This window comes from Acyrthosiphon pisum, chromosome X (genome assembly GCF_005508785.2).
Source record: "Acyrthosiphon pisum isolate AL4f chromosome X, pea_aphid_22Mar2018_4r6ur, whole genome shotgun sequence".
NCBI classification, from domain to species: domain Eukaryota; kingdom Metazoa; phylum Arthropoda; class Insecta; order Hemiptera; family Aphididae; genus Acyrthosiphon; species Acyrthosiphon pisum.
The window spans coordinates 123,947,085-123,964,177 of NC_042493.1; the positions used below are offsets into that span (position 1 = coordinate 123,947,085).

The 17,093-nt window shown below is 30.0% G+C and overlaps 1 protein-coding gene across 1 annotated transcript; it reads right to left on the reverse strand.

Moving 5' to 3' along the window:
* Nucleotides 1–2,978: 2,978 nt before the first annotated feature.
* Nucleotides 2,979–3,585, reverse strand: LOC107882714. Its single transcript, XM_016801517.1, has 2 exons — nucleotides 3,458–3,585; nucleotides 2,979–3,363 (listed from the first exon to the last, which is right to left on the reverse strand). Exons 1-2 carry the CDS (start codon nucleotides 3,583–3,585, stop codon nucleotides 2,979–2,981), a joined length of 513 nt encoding a protein of 170 aa, XP_016657006.1.
* Between the last annotated feature and the right edge of the window lie 13,508 nt (nucleotides 3,586–17,093).

Here is a 17,093-nt window from a genome sequence, read left to right on the forward strand (position 1 = left end):
GATAGTATCACGGTTTGTTGTTGATGTATAACGCGTTATAAGTACCTAATAGATATTGTGATATGATTAATTTGGAATTTATTATAGGTACCTATTATAGGTCAATTGTTTTTAAAGACTATAGACTATAATATAATATTATGTCTTATACCTAGACTGACATACCGTCTCCGCTCAGAATCGTTTTTCTTATACAATGATATTATATCATTGAATTCAAATTTAATACCATCCATTATACAGTGACCCACTTGTAACCTACTGTACAGCAGAGCGAAATCCACTTACCCACCTTTTTTGAGTTTGTCGGTGTATCGATAGCACTTCGTTACAATATGTTTTATTGTTAGAGTGACCTCCACTGCAGAAAACGACAGTGGAATACTATGCAGATAACTCTGATGAGTGATAAGAGTTTGAACTTCTATTATCACCGCGCACCCGAGCATCTTGGCTGTGTGTGTCGACGCACGGAAAAGTTAGCAAGTTTGCCGGTGACAAGTGGTTATACATTATCGGCCGAATAATATTATAATATCTCCAGCCGACAAATGATACATTGCAAAATTATGGAATTTAACAACACATCGCCAGCTGTGATTTGAGAAACTAGAGATTGATGTAGGTAACCGTAACACTCCTTGAAAGCTTTAAATAATTATTTCTATCTGACGATAAGACATTTTATTCCTGTTATGCGAAATGTATGATATTAATGAATTAGGCAAGGCAATAGAGACAACATTTTTGAAAATGGCAGAAAAAAATCCCAACCAAGACTTTTTTTTTTAAATTTTAATAAAATATGCCCTACAACATACTAAAAGTCCCCATTGATCGGACTGGAGCTTTTTTTTTATAAGCTCATGAAAGTTTAAAAATATGAGCTTTTTTTGAATATCTCAAAAAATATTACAAATATCAAAAAAAGATTCAAGTAACAGTTATTTATTAGACAATTTACAAAAAAAAGAGTTTTCTTATATTTTTTCATTTAAACAAATATTTGGCAAAGATATATTTAAATAAAACTTGAAAGTTAAAAAATTATTAATAAATTTCTCTCTCTTTCCGAGTTAAATTTTTAACAATAAATATACAATATATAATTTTACAACGATGTGGCATGGCTAACGTGCACTTTTATACTTAACCGTTTTGGTATCAGAGTTGTTTCAGTTTACTTATCCTCAAAGGTGGGCATTAACTAGTTAAAAAGTTAAAGTTAAGATAAAAAGTTAATTCTTTTTAACTTTTTAATTTAACTAGTTAATTAGTTTTGTTTTTAACTTATTAACTTATTCAGTTAGAAAGTTTGTTGTTGTAAATTAACTTTTTATAGTTAATTATCATTTATCATTGTCGTGCATTTAAGTTAATTTTCTTTTCGAGTCGTGCGTAATCAACTAGACAATTTTTTCGATTTTGGTCATTTGTTTTCGAATTATATATTATAATAATCTAATTTCGTATACAGTGTTGGTAAATGTTTGTGTATAACAAAATACTATGGCAGTTTATGACTTAAAATATTGTACCTTGAAAAAAATTAACTTTTTTTAACTGAGATAAGTTAATTATATTTTCTGTCTTAACTTTAAACAAATTTAGTTCATTTTTTTTTAACTTTTAATTTAACTTGCCACAGTTAATTATTTTCATGAACTTACCCACCTTTGCTTATTCTACATAGTATATTATAACTATGTGTATTGAGTTTTTTAGCTGGTTGACCGAACTGATAATTTTTCCTCGATATGTATGGAAACAAAACTGAAATAAATCGAAGACCATCGAAGCTAAGGCAGTGCAATTTTTTGCCACATAGGGGAAATAAAATATATTACGACAATACGAATGTGACGACGACGGCCTTTTTGAGACTGAGATGTTGCTGGAGCTTGGTTGCGTGATTGATATAGCTGGCTCTGCCCATACTCAGGTTGTGTTAAGTCCATAAAGACGGTGGTTGACGCGATGTCATGAATTACAGCTGAACGTCCACGAGGTTGTGGTGTATGTTGGCAGGGAATTCTGTGAGACGTGACGGGCAAGACGAGTAAGCGGTTAGAAAAACGAGTGTGTTGTAGTCGTCGTGCCTAGAGTCGGCACGGCAGTCTCCGACGGTAAATTTTGAGTAGTGGGGCTGGCTGGTCAGTGTCGTTGCGTTGCGGTCGCTCGAGACCGAGGCGACCGAAGGAAACGGTGATAACCAGCTGAGACCTGGAGACAACGGCCACTGCGTGGGTCGGGGGACAATTTTACCATGGTTTTTGTACTAATTAAAATATGTTTCTTCCGTGAAATCGCTTTCATGGAAAAGTCACTTTCCGATGAAAGTGGAGCTGTCTGCAAGTTATTGAACTTAGAGCTTCCCTACTCAGATCTCTAATAACTGTGTAAGATATAGGTAGTTTTGATGTAGCCGAAAGAATTGGTTTTTGTGTACAGTAGGCATGGGTACCCTTACTTATAGGTTAGCCGAATAAAGCGGGTGTATTTAAATCCTAAAAATAATATTATTTCGACCTGCTATAACGCACCACGTTTGTGATCCCCAGAGACCCGTCACAGGACCGACGGTTAGTGTACCATGACATAATTGTCCGCTGATGCACAAGACCCCGCACTCTGCATCTTAATTATTCGTGACTTAAACCCGGTCGTTCAAAGCAAGTGTGTGTGTGTGTGTGTGTGTGTGTGTGTTGACAAGCACATAGTCAGTATGGGTCTCTGTCATTCCAGGATTCCCGGGAGCAAATTACTAAAAATCACCCAAAGCCGTTGAACCCATTATATCATAGACTCTGGGGCTGCCCTGCAACATTTCACGCAACTACTCGTCGACCGAATGGAACTATAACGAGACAGAAAAGAGTATGCGCATTGAATTGTAACAATTATTTATAATATTTCATAAACATATTAATATGCACAATAGGAATTTTCTTTTTTTTTCAATCCGTAGATTGGTTGAATTATGAAATATCCTTCCACTTTTCTCTATTCATTGCGACTCTCTTTAATTCTTTATATGACACTCTTCCTATATTCATCATTATTTGTTTCATATATGACTGCCTAGGTCTTTCTCTTCCTGGCTTCCCTTCAGGTTTTCCCTCAATTATAGTCGTTATCCATGTATTATTCCTTATGAGATGTCTTATCCATTTTTTTCTTCTCTCCACAATCGTCGTCCATATTGATCTTTTTTCATTTATTCTCTTATACACGTCTTCATTAGTCACTCGATCTGTCCAAGGAATTTTTAAGACCCTTCGCCAGCACCATGTTTCGAAAGCTTCTATTTTTCTTCGGACAGCTTTTAATATTATCCACGATTCAGCTCCATACAGCGCCACACTCCATACAAGTATTTTTATAATAATATAGGTATACATATATGCTATACATAACAATATACTTTGTAGGTACCTATTATTTACAATATGCTGACTATGCATTAAGCCCCTCCGGTTTAGGTGACACATTTGTAAGGCTACGGCCAAAATTTCCATATGTAAGATGGCGCCAGTTGTCCACGATTACGATCACATTCACCTGAACTCCGGGACAGTCCAACATTTTGCTAAACTTTGTTCGTAAGTAATAATACATTTTTATATTAATAGTTATTTAGATCAATCTTCTTTTATTTGTAATAGCAAAATCCTAAATACCATTCATGCTCCCGAGCTACGATTAAAATATATTCAAAAGAAACTAACTTTTTCCCTGAATACCTATTTTTTATTTAACTGGTCCCCCGACCGCGTTACAGAGTTATTATAATTTTCTATAATCAACCTAACCTTACCAGTGTTTGATATCGATTTAAAATTCGATTCTCGCTATCGATAAAAATCGTTACAAATAATCTAAAAAATTAAAAATTATATAACAATCGAAATTTTTTTAATGATTTTCAAAATGTAAGTTATTCAAATTGATAATATTACGAATGGATTTGGATATTCTGCCTGATTAGTGTATAACTAACGAATTACCCTTTAGTGTTTAAAAACGTAAAATAAGAACGTATTTTTCTGGGTATTGGGTTCAACTTCTCCAACTTTATTTTGGTAGTATCAATGAATTGAAATTTAACACATCCGTTACGATGACCCACACGACACCTAATGCACAGCAGAGCGCAGCACCCACTTGCTCGCCTATTTTTTAACATTGACTAGTACGCATTTCTCCGTTGTTAAATAATCATATTTTGATATTTGTCGATAATGGGGCTGGTGTACATTCGCTTTGAACAGAACCGTTGTAAAATTATTTATCAAACTTATTCAACCATACTATTAAAACATTTATAACATTAATAAGACTCTTAGTTAAATGTATTTTTAATTTTTTGTTTTTTGAATTATGAACAGTGGAAAAATTGATATCAATTAAAAGTAGGTATTTCCATAAAACTTATTTTTACTGTTCGCAATTTTTTTGCGGCTTTGATTTTTGGAGGCATTTTCTCGGAATTCTCAACACACATTATTTACATGTGATAAAAGAAATCATAGGTACTTTATTTCCGTACACATATTATATAATACCAATGTAGTAAACAAAAATGATCGCAAACAAACCTTAATTGTTATGCTCTCATTATTCGATACGAAACCTTTATACTCTGAGCCCACTAATTTATTATGATATTGAAATCACTGGCAAAAAAGATCGTCTCTGATCGAAAGTGTGTCCGTAATAATTTTAGCGGTAATCGCTATACCTAGGTATTCGTACTGAATTCCGTCAACACGCTAGGTAGATAGTTTATAGAACGGCGACGCCCTGATTTTTGTAAATAAACCAGACGCGTGTGTGTGTAATGCAATTGTAATCGAGAGAAGGATTTCTGTTACGAAGTGCACTTTATTTTATTAAAGTGAAAATGCACGCTTTTGGAAACAACAAAATAAGAACGATACGTTTTTATTTTATTTTATGGGGTTATGCCGGGTATAACGTCCGTTTCAATTACAGGACGAACGACAGGAGAAATTATTTTATAAATCATGTTTTCGATAAAACTAAAACCTGTAATAATGAGGGTATCTCGCCGTCACCCTGACAAATGGTTTGGTCAATCGCGTGCGCCATAACAATATTATTATTACCTACCGTCTAACATAATATTATGGACTTATACTCGGGGAAAAATCATCTGCAGTTTCGGCAATCGTAACACGGCGCATTGTCGCATATTTTAGTTATCATTTTTCACGAAAAATTTACAACGCAAATCATACTAGTTTGAAGAATATAAGTGGTGGTATTAGATTTGTTTTTGTTAAAATTCCGTTGTTTGGAGACTGGTTGAAATTTCCTATATTTGTATTGTACATGCAAAAAAGTATCGGTCTTATATATTATGAAAATTTAACAAAATGAAAAAAAGTTTTCAAAACGTTTTACAGTTTAATTTAATTTTGAATTATAATTCAGAATTCCGTGGCGACGATGTTAGTTAAGTAGGTTATATATAAGAGATATACTTATATACTTTATATAAGTCGGGGCAATGGGGGTCGTACGACATGTAAGGCGGTCGTCAAACCAGTACACTTTCAAAAAAAAGCATCTTTCAAATCCGCACGCTTTTACAGATCGGTTCCGGAATGTTATCCCAAAATCAAACCGTTCGATACCGCACAAATTTATCCAAAATCGCATTATCGTTTAAAACCGCACACCAGTATTATTAACATATTTAAATCAAAATCACAAAATCACGAGAACAAAACTTTTGGGATTATTCGCGGATTGCTATACTAGTATGCTACACGTTTTTCGTTTCTCCAGATAAAACTTATATGGTCTTTATTTTACAAATATTCGTAACAAGCATCGACAACGTAATATATAAGTGTGATCGCGTATCTTTTCGACTTCACTTATAACTCGAAACTAATTTGTATAGTCACAATCGAACGTCACATTTTGCATAGTGGACGATGTGATACAAGTCCACACCAATAATAAAGGCGTGCATCAAAATTGTCCAAAACTATACATAGGTAGGTACCGATATTTTAGTAAAAATAAAAAAAAAAATCGGGAAATTAGTTTGGCGTTACAATATTTAAATTATGTAGTGTTATGGTGACGACAATATAGACGTAAAAAAATGTATTCTAATCAGAATAAACGTGAACATCTATCTAACCATGAATGAATATTAAAATTATAATATCTCATAGCTATAACGATTTTTTTTTATAACAATAACGAATGTTTTTTTAATTTTTAACTGTTAATCAAATGTGCCCGATTTTAAATTAAAGACCCTATAATTTTCCATTTTTTGAAGTGAATACTTTATAGGCAGACTTCTTCTTACGCTATCCTCGGGTTATTGACGTGCGTTGACAACCGTTACCGACGTAAATGTTTAACCATATTTTTTTGAAATAATAATAATATAGCCTATCGACTGCCATGCTCAAAGATAATAATATAATACACTTTTAGATGGGACATACATGGTGAGAACGAAGAGCATACTACAGTTATATATAATAATAGCGTTTTATAATTTAAATTATTTTATTTAAATAAAACGTTCAGAAAATAAATGTATTTTTTGATTTATTATTTAGTGTGTATGTATATATTATTTTTCATGTATATTTGAGAATTGTTTTTAGCGCATATTTGGTTAGTTTTTAATACATACAATTATATAAATCCACGCTCTAGTGATTACATTTACTGGAGGTATTATACAAATTATATAAAATGTTAATTCATAAGTATATTAGCAACTAGTAATTATTAATTAGTAGTTACAATAATTGTCAAACGAGCGTAGCCTACATAATATTACATTTCAAACCAGCAATAATTACCATGGGACCTATCATCTTTAGTACACGGAGTTAAATAACTCAAAAACTTCTAGTTTGAATGTTGTCTTAGATGCATAAAGAATATTATAAACTGTCATCTGGTTAGTAATTAACATGAAAAAATAAGTCAGTATCACCACAGTTAGGACACTCCTTGAAAGGTCTATTAAAAAAACTCAGTATTTTATAACAATAAGGTCCTGAAGTATACTCAGAAATTCCAAATATCATGATATGAATAAATTCATTATGTGGAGGGAAAAAGGTAATTTACTTTATGGTTTTGGTGGTTCTATCCATATGATATACATTTATATTTTTTCTGTGTTCGTTTTCATAGTCCTAATAACGTCAACGACTATAATATAGTTACGTATAAAGTAATAACGTAAACCTATATTATCATCTTATAATATGGCAAGTTCATTGTAATCATTTTTTATACGAATTGCGTTCTGACCTAGTTAATGATGGCCTTAGAGATGGACTCTTTTGTAGTACGGAACATTCAGAATATAAGGTTTAGTTTAGTTAACTAACAGACGAAAAAAAAGTAAAACAAATATAAACATCCAATTATTATACACATCAAATAACTTATTTTTTTATGTTTCCCAGCAACAGATTATTCTCTTCAGCATTTCATAATATAGTTTATAATAATTTATGTAGGTATATTATATATTATATTCATATTTAATTATTAATATAAAAAAAAATTTTGTTTGATGTTCTTTATTTATATAATAATTATTTTATGAGAAATTTAAACAGAGTTTTGGGATTAAAAATGATTACAAAAATATGTATTAATTAAATTCATGAGAAATTAATTTTTTCGAAGAACCAGCCATTGATATAACTTGCCTGGTTGTACTTTTCAGTAAATGAGTTTAAACTTACATGAATAGCTCGCTTGAAAATTTGGTAGGTTTATAAAAGGGTGTGCGTTCACGTGTGATTTTGATTGATTAACTCATTATTATTTTTGTATTTTAATTTTATATATTTATATTTATTTTACAGAAAATGTTATGTTTTATCTATGCATTATTTTAGAACTGTTAGAATTGTAAAATGTGTGTGGGTATATTTGGATTGTTTCAAAATGTTCTCGATGGATAATTTATTTTGGTAACATGTTACGAGTTGTTTTATATTATATAAGTTGTATAATAATAATACGTATATGCAGTATAAGGTTTAACGATTTACGGTTATATTTTATTCGTATTATGTTTACCATTTTATGTTGGTATTGAAAAAAGTGAAATAATTGTTTGTATTGGTTATTATATAACTAGTATTATTATTTTGGTATAAATAAAACTTGTTAAGAGGTTCTTTAAAAATAATTATTTTGTTATTATTATATATAGGGTTCTGAATTTGAAATATTTCAATGAAATTATGAAAAATATTTTTCTTCTTTTAAACGTGTTCGGTTATAGATGATTAGAAATAATATATTGATCACACACTCGGAAATAAAGAAAAATATATTATTTTTGTTGTTTTATTATTTCATATTTGCATATTATATATGTAGTAATGAAAAATATTCCTGGCATTATTTTGAGATTAAAAACATTTTTTATATGAGTTTTAAAGTATTTTTGTACGCGGAGCGTCAACGCCTCAAAAGATTTAATGGTTTGAAATAAAGTTGAAGTCAATTCCAACAGTAAATGAAATAATAGTGTATTTTCAGTAATCATAAAATGTACAAAAGTCGTAGGTATGTGTGTGTATTTGGCTGAGTGATGTGAAGGTGCTCTAGACTCTTTTAATACTTAGATCATGTTTTGTATATTGTAAAAGGTCACGACTCACGACTATTAAGAGTAGTTTATGTCTAAACATATTGTTAATATAATTTGCGTTCGCAGAGCCGTATATAGATCTAACAATATTTATGATATTGAGTTGGTTTATGAGTTTGTAACTTAAGAGTTGAAAGACAATGTTTAAATTTGTTATATTATAGATTTGTTAAACAAATTATAAATAATACGTAAATATATTAAATATTTTCTTTGTGTCATACAACAAACCAACTTTTAAAAAGCTTCACTTGGAAGTTGACGTCTTTTCGATATAATAAAAACTTTATTTTTCATGGAAATTATATGGGTTCTTATAAAATTTTAAAACTCTAATTATATACTTAGTATTGTTGAGGATTTTTTAATACTTGTCAATTAATTTTGATAAATATATTTTCAATATTTATTTTATCGAAGATTTTTTAAGTCTTTAAATTATTTTTGTTACAGGAATTTTCGTGAATTACCTTATTAGAAATGTCTTGTTTTAGTTATTACCTATGATGATTAAGATATCTACAAACAAACGTTTCAAATAAAATTGCTTTGCTGTGATTCCAATAATAAACATTATATTAAAGTCAAATTCAAAGATGTACATATTCGTAATTTTTTTGTGTGAATAGTTTTATATTGTAATTTTTTATTTGTTTTTCCCGTCGCTTTTGAAAAATACTTGGAATTTTAAATGTTGACCTCCAAAATGTACCAACTACAAACTAACTAGAACAAGATAGGTACTGTTGAAGAAAATCGAAGCAGATTTCTTGCACCAAACTGTGATGACAGACATAAAAATATAAATATAAAAAAACACATCATTCTAAAATCAATACACTTATCGCTCAGTTCAAAATCTAAAATCAAGTAAGTATTAAAGAAGCATTAAATTGAAAAACCAAACTATTTTCAAAGCTTAAAATATATACCTATTGAATACAATTTAACTAAATTTTATATTTATATTATAATTTTTAAACATTTACAATAATATTTTGTTACAATAGAATAATTAAAAATTAAATTATTTATTTATTTTTTGGGAAGGGACTAAGTCTTTCCAGCCATCCCTCCTAGTTTTGATAATGGTAACAAGGCGTCTCATATTATTACATTTGTGGTAAGTACTTCCTGAAACTTAAAAGCTAAAAATATTATAGCACAACTTTTTTATAGAGATTTTAAGTTTATATTTTGAAGAGTTAAAAATGTCAAAACAAAGAACTATGATTTTAGTTAATTTCTTGTAATTCAAAAATATTAGAAGAAATTACAAATGTTAGAATAACAATGTTGGTTAAAATTTTTTTTCTGAATCAGAATCGGACAACGTAAACTAACTTTAATTTTCTCAAAACTTAAGGTGTGTTGAGCTAAAATTCGTAGGAGAAGCGAGGCCCCTCAACACACACATCACTGTAAGGTCCATGGCCAACACACACCATGTACAAGTAAGTTAGTTCGCCGTGTAAGTTCACCTTAGACCTGCAGTTGATTAATATCAATCAACAGTTGATCAATTGTAAAAATAAATGCCAAAACATGTTCAAAATATATTTTTACATTGAAATCGGGATAACGATTGGGAACATAAGTAACACGTTTAGGTACACATTATTTTCAATTTTATTTTTTTAGAGTCTATTAGCAATACCCAGGAGACACCACGGGGAGGTTGGCTCAAAATCGTTTCACCAATTTTTTTTTTTTTTGGAACTAATATAAAAATATTATTAGTATTACATAATATTATAATATTGAATCATTGAGTCATTACAAAAATACTAAATCTACTTAATTCAAAAATTGTATTTGAATTTATTTACTGCTATCTTATTTATTATAAAATGTTTTTTCCGACATAACGTGGACCGCAATTGTCAAGTTTAAATTCATTGTTTTTTTTTTATTTAAATGTACTCATGTTACAGTTATGTTTAGTTGGTACGAAAAACCATGTTGCTCTCGCCTTTGTTTATTCTAAATGCACTACATTTAAAATTACCAATCACCAATACCTTTTATTCAATGTGTTCAAATGTTGTTTATCTATTTATACCCAAAAATGTTTGCTTTTAGGTCCATGTGCGATGTCACTCAAAATAATACGGCAATGGGGTACCCATTGTCCCCCACCCCTTGGCTACATCACTGCCTTAGACTTCAACATAATATTAAACTTGCTTAACTCCGCATGACTACGAATAAGTCCCATATTCGGACATAGTAAGACAGACCGTGATTTACATATTTTTATTTCTACATTTATTTCTACATTTACATTATTATTTCTAAGTGTTTAGTAAGTAGTAACTTAATAATAACTGAAATTGAATTCTAATTATTTGAATATATTTAAGATTCTGATATAATATATCCCTGGCTATGGTAATTATACCTATAGTACGACTCTCCCTGGACATATTGTATTTGACTGGTTGTTCCTCCGATCAAATTACAGTAAGTTTAACAAAAAAAAAAAAAAATCGTGCTCAGAATGATCTAAAATCACGATTTTATTTTTAAATTATTATGATTGAGCATTTTAAAATCTGAGCGAAGGGGATGTGGGATGAGTATATTGATTTTACAATAATGTGTTGTTTTTTTTTTATTCTTTAACGAGTTCTCATCAATCAATTATTATTGTTGCACCTAATTCTAAAACGATTATCCGTGTACGTTTGAAACTATCACGAAATGTATATATTAACATTTTCTATACATGATAAGGTTTTCACAATATTTTACTTTTTTTAGCGATTTACAAATTTTTACAACATTGGATATTCACTCGATTTCTCATGTAGCGATTTCCTTATTTTGTTGTAATTCAAAAACGAATAACTGTAGATACATGCAATTTTGACTGAATATTTATATTAGCATTTTCTATACACCATAACATTTTCAAAATATTTTGACTCTTTTTGAGCTGTTTACGGACATTTTCAGTTTTCAATTTTTTTAGTTTTTTTTTCTATAAATATCAATAAAGTTTTATCTGTTGGGCCAAAACGTGTAAAAATTTAATACAAAGCTCCTGATATATTTTTACAATATCAATTGAAAAGTATTAAAAGTACATAAGCACAATTTTTTTTTATAAGCATTTAAAGATCGAATTTTGACAACATTTATCAAATTTAAAATTGAATAATTATTATTTTGTAGTTAAAAATTCATAAAATGTTCAACTTTTATATCTAAGGATTGAAAATTTAAAACAAGATTCCACGTAAATATTTAATTCTGTTGCCAAAAATTCTAAGAAATACATAAGCACAGTTTATTTTTATAGTAATTTTAAGTTCAAATTTGGACGAAATTACATATTAAAAAACCTGGAATAACTATTTTAGTTATTTTGTTGTGATTGTATAATATTATTCGTGGGTATACTTGAAACTTCTAAAGTATACTATTATATATCTATGATAGTACCACGGTTTGTTGTTGATGTATAACGCGTTACCTGATGGATATTGTGATATGATTAATTTGGAATTTATTATTAATACCTATTATATGTCAATTTTTTTTTAATACTATAGATAAGTATACCTACCTAGCTATAATAGGTATGTCTAATACTCAGACTGACATACCGTCTCCGCTCAGAATCGTTTTTCTTATACAGTGATATTATATCATTGAAGTCAAATTTAATACTATCCATTATACACTGACCCACTTGTAACCTACTGTACAGCAGAGCGACATCCACTTATCCACCTTTTTTTATATTAATTTATACATATATTATACACTGTAATATTTTAAAATTCAATGTGTTTTGTAAAAATTAATTCAATCCCCTGTATTACTAACAGTAAAATAAATTATGTATTTTAATCGCAATTGTCTAGTTATTATATAATTAAAACGAAAAGCTGTTCATTGGCAAGAGCGTCAATCGAGAACGGCTGGACCACTTTGTCTCGTTTGTTTTTTATGTGTTTCTAATACCTATTCAGATTGTGGTTTTTACGGAAATAAAAAATGGAAAATTTAGAATAATTAAAATATTAGTTTTCGTATGATTTTTGTATGCATGGTTTCCATTGGTTACATAATATGTATACAAATTATTATGATAATAGTATAGCCAATTAGTATTTTTTAGATTCTGAGCGGAGCGAAGAATAGCTATTGGTTTTACAATGGTGTTCATTTTTATCCTATATACAAAATTTCTAACGGAAAGAGTGCTTTGATTTCAACATATAGTGACTTATCTTTTAGTTAATTGAATCAAAATGGCACTTGAAAAAGGTCAGTTTTCGATTTTCTCAATAATTATTGAATGCCACGGGAAAACCGAAAAACCACCGAAAAATCACCATAGAAACGAATAAAAAAATAACAATATTACAATATTAATTTACTAACTTACAGACTATAATAAATAATTACAATATTAAATATCCAGACTGACAAACCGTCTCCGCTCAAAATCGTTTTCCTTATACAATGATATTATTATTTGATTGAATTACATTTTAATACAGTCCATTACACATTGACCACTTGTAACCGTTACTGCACAGCAGAGTGACATCCACTTGCCCGCTTTTTTTCTACTTAAATGGTTGCCACAAGTTACATATTATTATATTATTCTAATCGATATATATTTAACCTACGTTGATTTATCTGAAGTTAATAGATAGATTCACGATGCAATCAGCTACTGGACCGTTTTCAATAAAAGTTATATAAATAGATTACTTGAGGCTTGGAGTGTTTATACTTAATTGTTTATTTTTTCAATCCCTATACCTAGGTAGCTAAAAGGTTACCGCAGTCTACACGTATACACTATAGCAATCGCTATAGGAAAGTGGTATACGAATTCCCGAGAGTTTTGTAAATAGTTTTACGCCATTAATTAATTAATAAACGATGACGGCGTTGCCGAAGTGGTTCGCAAGAAGTTCCGGCAATGTGGTCGATACCACAAGAAAAAAGCTAAAAGGTAGATCACACTTGAATAGGTTTGCCATTAAATTAAATATTATTTTATTATTGTAATAATAATATTAATGGAAACATGGTAATTTTTTTTGAAAATAGGTACCTAGATACCTATAGTTATAAAAAAAATGGCAAATTTTTGGCCCGAACAACGCCGGTATAGTAATATACACTTAGCAATATCATAATATGGGCTGTCAGACCGCCTTCGATCAGAATTGTTTTTCGTATACAACGATTTTGTGTCATTGATTTAAAATTTAACACATCCATTACGGTGACCCACGCGGCACCTATAATAATGTACAGCAGAGTGGTACCCACTTGCCCGTCTATTTTTGTTTTGTTTCGGGAATCGAATACGTCCAAATTTTCGTTGAAAACTAGCGAACGCCTTACGATAAAGACAAAACGCGTTTACGCAGTCTGAGTATTAATCATTCTATTTTAGTTCAAGAGCAAAAATACCTATTATAAAATTAAATTGTGACAATATTTCTGATAACGATTTATTGTGGCTACCACATGGGAGAATTTATTTATTAGTTTTCATTAATTCTACGATATGCAGATAGTCTATTTAATCGACAAATAGCTAATTTTTTCGTCAATCCTGAACCTCAAAACCATATATTTGGCGCGTGGGAGGACGTTTGTTCCCGTGAACGACGACGTCCGGTATCATTATTATATTATAATAATAAAACACAATAACGAATGTCCGTCGATAAGCGAGGTTTAACCGGGATCGGTCGTTGGTTATTTATTAAATCCAGGCGAGTATATGGACGTGCCTTTACACAGCCTAAGTGTATATACTTAAATACGTTTAAGAATTATTATGGTACAGTCGTAATCGCATTAAAACGACGTCCGCAAGTACTCCGTCGGACTCCGCCTCAGGTTATCCGATTTTTATTTTTAATTACATTTCGCGCGCCGTTTGACGTGAGAGATTTCGACACAGCAATAATCGTTATCTCCTCGGCGCCACGACAATAATAATATTATATAATATCGTTTTTACACTTCCACGGGGTGACGCTTAAATCCAGTGTACGTAAACGGACCAAACGGCGGCACAGAGATTATTCGATCGACGAGGAAGATTTCGAGGACGAACAACTAGGATGAGGTCTCAAGTTTCCGAGAGCAAGTCGTTCTTATAATCCCGTCGTGTCTGTCCCCGTAGTAATCGGGGCATGCTACATAATTGCTAGTGTTGATTTGGTCTCGTCGAGGAGACGGATAAAAGGACAATATTATTCGTAACGTTGTTGTTGTAGCGCCCGGATCAGAATGCAAAACTCATTATTTTGGGGAATGTCTTCGCAGACGTCGCTTTGAGAGTTCAAAACCAATTTCATATATCAGATATTTGAAAAATTAACATTTTCGTTTTAAGCGGTTTTGTCGTTTTAGAGCATTTTAGATTTTGAGCGGAGCGAGGAATAGCTAATGGTTTTACAACGGTGTTTATTTGTATTTATTTTTTTTATCCTGTATATACAAAATTTATAATAGAAAGATTGCTTCGATTTCAAAATATAGAGTCTTATCTTATAGAAAATTAGATCAAGATGGTACTTTAGAGGTCATTTTTCGATTTTCTCAATAGTTATTTAATGGCACGGAAAAAAAACCACCGAAAAGTTACAAAAAACAGTTAAAAATGGGATTTTGATTTCTAACACTTTGTTTAACATAGAAACGAATAAAAACAATAATATTATATTATTATACAACTTATACAATTATTATACGCAATTTTACGTAATATTAAATGTTATAGTACAAGTTGTCGACAATAAATTAAAAAAAAAAAATTCCCCAAACTGCAAATCTTGTTTGGATTATGTCTGAACGTCTGAACGTTTATACCAACGTCATTTTGAAAAAAAAATCAAGGTTCCAAACATATTTTATCATCTTATCTATTTTTGACCGGGAAATAATGATATTGAGGTACGAATTATAATATTATAAGAGTATAAGTCTATAAAAATAATATTGCTAAACCGAATGTGTTATTTTTTTTTTCATTTATAAAATGTTTGTTCGTATGTATATGAGCACAATTTTCGATTTAGTTTGATTTTTATACATTTATTTTTCTCTACACATGCAATACTTGCATTTAAAATGATGGACAGACAAAGCGGTATGTTATATTTTGAATTAAATAATTTTCAACGCAATATACTAACGACATACAATGCCAATAAATCAGGTATTTCATCATATTTTGATTAACTAAGAAAAATGTTGATCTTTTTATTCACATCAATAATTGTACTGTCATTTCCCTACATCCGTATAACTTATATATCTGTTCTTTTTTTAGTTAATGTGACTCATCTAAGAGAAACTTACAATCGGGATCTAATCGATAGTAGGTATTCAAAAATAAATGATCTATTAAATTTATGACCAGTGTTGCTTCGAAGAAAGCTCAATTACATTATATTTTATTAAACAAATACAGCGGGTTCAATTGAAGTGATGACTACATCGAAATGGTCGAGAAAGAAATTGTTAAATTGTGTTTAACATCATATCGAAAATGGTCCACGGGATAACGCAAACACATGCTCGAAAACAAAAATTCAGAGGCATTGTAAACACATTACTCAGCAGTTCTGAATTTTTGTTTTTGAACATGTAAAAAAAAATGCATTATGTTCAGGTCGGGTAAAAATTGTGTAATTTTTTTAAGGACATATTATTACGGTTAGTTTTTGGATAGATTTTAGGGAATCTAAATCCAGGCCCAATTATCAAGTACTTACTATTATAATTGTTGTTATAATATTAGTCTGAATTGATTATTTTCGTTTTGTTATTAGAATTCATCACTCAATTCTAAATATATTTAACAAAAATAATTTTCACACTGAAGTTGAATAAATAACGATTGTTCATTGATTCAGTTAAGAGTAAATTTAAACATACGAGTTGAATTGGTAAATACCAAAATAATATGATTAATCAATAAATTAATGCTAGTATAAATATAGTAATATAAATGATCTCTAAAAAATGTTCTATTTTCATGGCAGGCCCATATTGATGGTTTTTCGAGTATAATATATGTAACCACCAATTATTATTTTCAAACCAATAGGGTGGAAAAATGAATTTTCAAATTTGATTGAAGCGATTTAATGAGTCTTTTCTACGTAATAATCTAAAATTTTATAGTAAAGTATAATACAAATAATATTTTATCAAAATTAGATTCAGAGATTCTTTTAGCTTTGTTGACGTACGACGGTAATATGCGTTTGATGATTTTACGTCCGTTCCTTCGAAATCGGCATGACTTTCACTTGTTCGTATAGATATATCGTAGCGCTATTCGGTTTAAGTAAACCTTATTAACTGTAGCTACGTGCCTACGTATATACCAGCACGGTCCGTTTTTAAAAAG

Excerpts from the sequence above, each read along its gene's own strand:
- LOC107882714 (XM_016801517.1), bottom strand. The coding sequence starts at position 3,585 with ATGTTGGACTGTCCCGGAGTTCAGGTGAATGTGATCGTAATCGTGGAC. Across the intron at positions 3,364-3,457 it reads CCGGAGGGGCTTAATGCATA|TGTGGCGCTGTATGGAGCTG; the intron begins GTCAGCATATTG and ends ACTTGTATGGAG.